The sequence below is a fragment of the Fulmarus glacialis genome, unplaced genomic scaffold, assembly GCF_000690835.1.
Source record: "Fulmarus glacialis isolate BGI_N327 unplaced genomic scaffold, ASM69083v1 scaffold17888, whole genome shotgun sequence".
Taxonomy (NCBI): Eukaryota; Metazoa; Chordata; class Aves; order Procellariiformes; family Procellariidae; genus Fulmarus; species Fulmarus glacialis.
In genome coordinates, this window is record NW_009229134.1 from 437 (window position 1) to 2,157 (window position 1,721).

Genomic DNA, 1,721 nt, shown 5'->3' on the forward strand with positions numbered 1-1,721 from the left:
GGGACAGGGAGCAAGCGCTGGTTGGAGATGGGCAAAACGACTCCCTGCTTCTAAGCTGGGCGCAACCGGTGGGTACTGGCCAGCTCCTAGCCCAGCGGGGCAGGCAAACGACTGTGCTGTGAGGTCCCTGCCTGCAGAGGCAGCTGCCAGGGCCCTGCCACATTTTCCAGGCTCACTGCAGAAATTAGGGACAAAGCGACACTTCTTCCCCCCGCCGCAAGGCTGTGGGAGCCATGGCGTGCAGGGGACTCCGTGCGGAGCTCCACGATGGCCGCTACGCGCCCAGGAGGCATAGGCGTGGGGCCTTGCTCCACGCACAAAGGGAAGCCCTGAGCGTCGCTGCAGGGTAGGCTCCATTAGGAATGGGTTTAAGGCTTGCCTTGTTTTCCAGAGCGAGGAAAAGGGAAGCTCCCCTTCCGCTGCCAGCCATCTTTCTCCTTGTTTCTGAGCCACTTCAACACCACCTTCCGCAGGACACAACGGCAATGGTCCCTGGTGGCTCAGGAAGTCTCTGCTGCCCGTGCTCGGGAAGGACGTACCGAGTGGGAGGGATGCAGCCCAAAGCCCCAGCCCCAGCTAGCACGTCTGGTGCTCCCTGTCCTCCGAGAGGAGCTTGGCTGTCGCCTCCTGGCCAAGGTACCCTGCTCCGGCGGGGGCCGTCTCATGGAAGCTCGCAGCTCTGCTGGGAAGTTTGGGGTGGGTGGGGGGCCAGGCCCCCTCCTCCCGCTCGTCCTCCTGGGCAGGCTCTGGATGCTCACACTCCATCTCGACGTCCTCGATGTCCTTCTCGCGGTAGAGCGGCACAGACTCCATCTCCAGGCCGCTCTCCAGGGTTCTGTGCTTCCCTCCCTGCTGGTACCACTTGCAGACGGTGGAGCCGTTGCAGGTCAGGTCAAGCCCCACGTTGTTCCTGGTCAGGCAAACCTCCAGCGTGTAGTAGAAAGTCCAGAACACGGCAAAGCATCCCAACAGCAGGAGGGTCTGCGGAGGAGGAAACCCCTTAAGAAACAAAGCCCTCAACCGCCCCAGAGCCCTGCTGTCGCCCAGCGGAGAGGGCACAGCGCCAGGAGGACCAGCGACGCAGGTCCCCACTCCTCCCGTCCCTCCGGGGTGTCCCCGCTCGGCGCCAGCCGGCGGTCTCCCCGGCCCGCAGGCAGGCTCACCTTGAGGGTGTTGGCTGTGATCGTGTAGTGCTGCTCCTCGGGGATGTCCAGCCCCGGAGGGCAGGGCAGGGAGAAGTCGCTGCTCAGGTACTGCCCGCTCATGGCTTCCTCCAGCAGCCTGGGGGACAGAGGCACCCCGTGAGGGTCCCGCAGGCAGTGCTGCTGCAGGGAGGGTCCCAAATGCCCACAAAGGGTCTGGAGTGACTCTTCCACTACTGAGGGTTGCCCTCCTGGGACAGACTCAGCCAACAGCCCACGGCTCCCCTCTGCAGTGTATTGAGGGCAGCTGCAGTGCCCCGTGCCAGGGGCCAGCGGCCAGGCCGCAGCCTCACCCTGCCATGCACCTTGCAGCAACACTGCTCCAGCCAAGCAGCACCTGATAATGGCCCTTAGCCCTCCATCTCCTGTCTCCCCACAGAGGCGGGGTTGTGGTGTCCTACCTAGGGTCAGCTGCCACTGCTTCAAGGTCCCAGGCCTCAGGCTCTCATCTCCTGGGGAAGAAACAGGTTGGACCAGTGGGGAACTCTCCCACCTGGCTCGGTGGCACCGCATGGACCT

General features: G+C 64.1%; 1 protein-coding gene across 1 annotated transcript in view; it reads right to left on the reverse strand.

Moving 5' to 3' along the window:
* Window positions 1-576: 576 nt before the first annotated feature.
* Window positions 577-1,721, reverse strand: part of PCSK7 (proprotein convertase subtilisin/kexin type 7) — a gene marked incomplete at its 5' end in the record, with an annotated part of 15,162 nt that continues 14,017 nt past the window's right edge. The window contains 3 exons of the mRNA XM_009583751.1: window positions 577-981; window positions 1,164-1,281; window positions 1,540-1,657. Of these exons, the coding sequence (XP_009582046.1) occupies window positions 577-981; window positions 1,164-1,281; window positions 1,540-1,657 (641 nt within the window). The remainder of the gene's footprint in view (window positions 982-1,163; window positions 1,282-1,539; window positions 1,658-1,721) is intronic.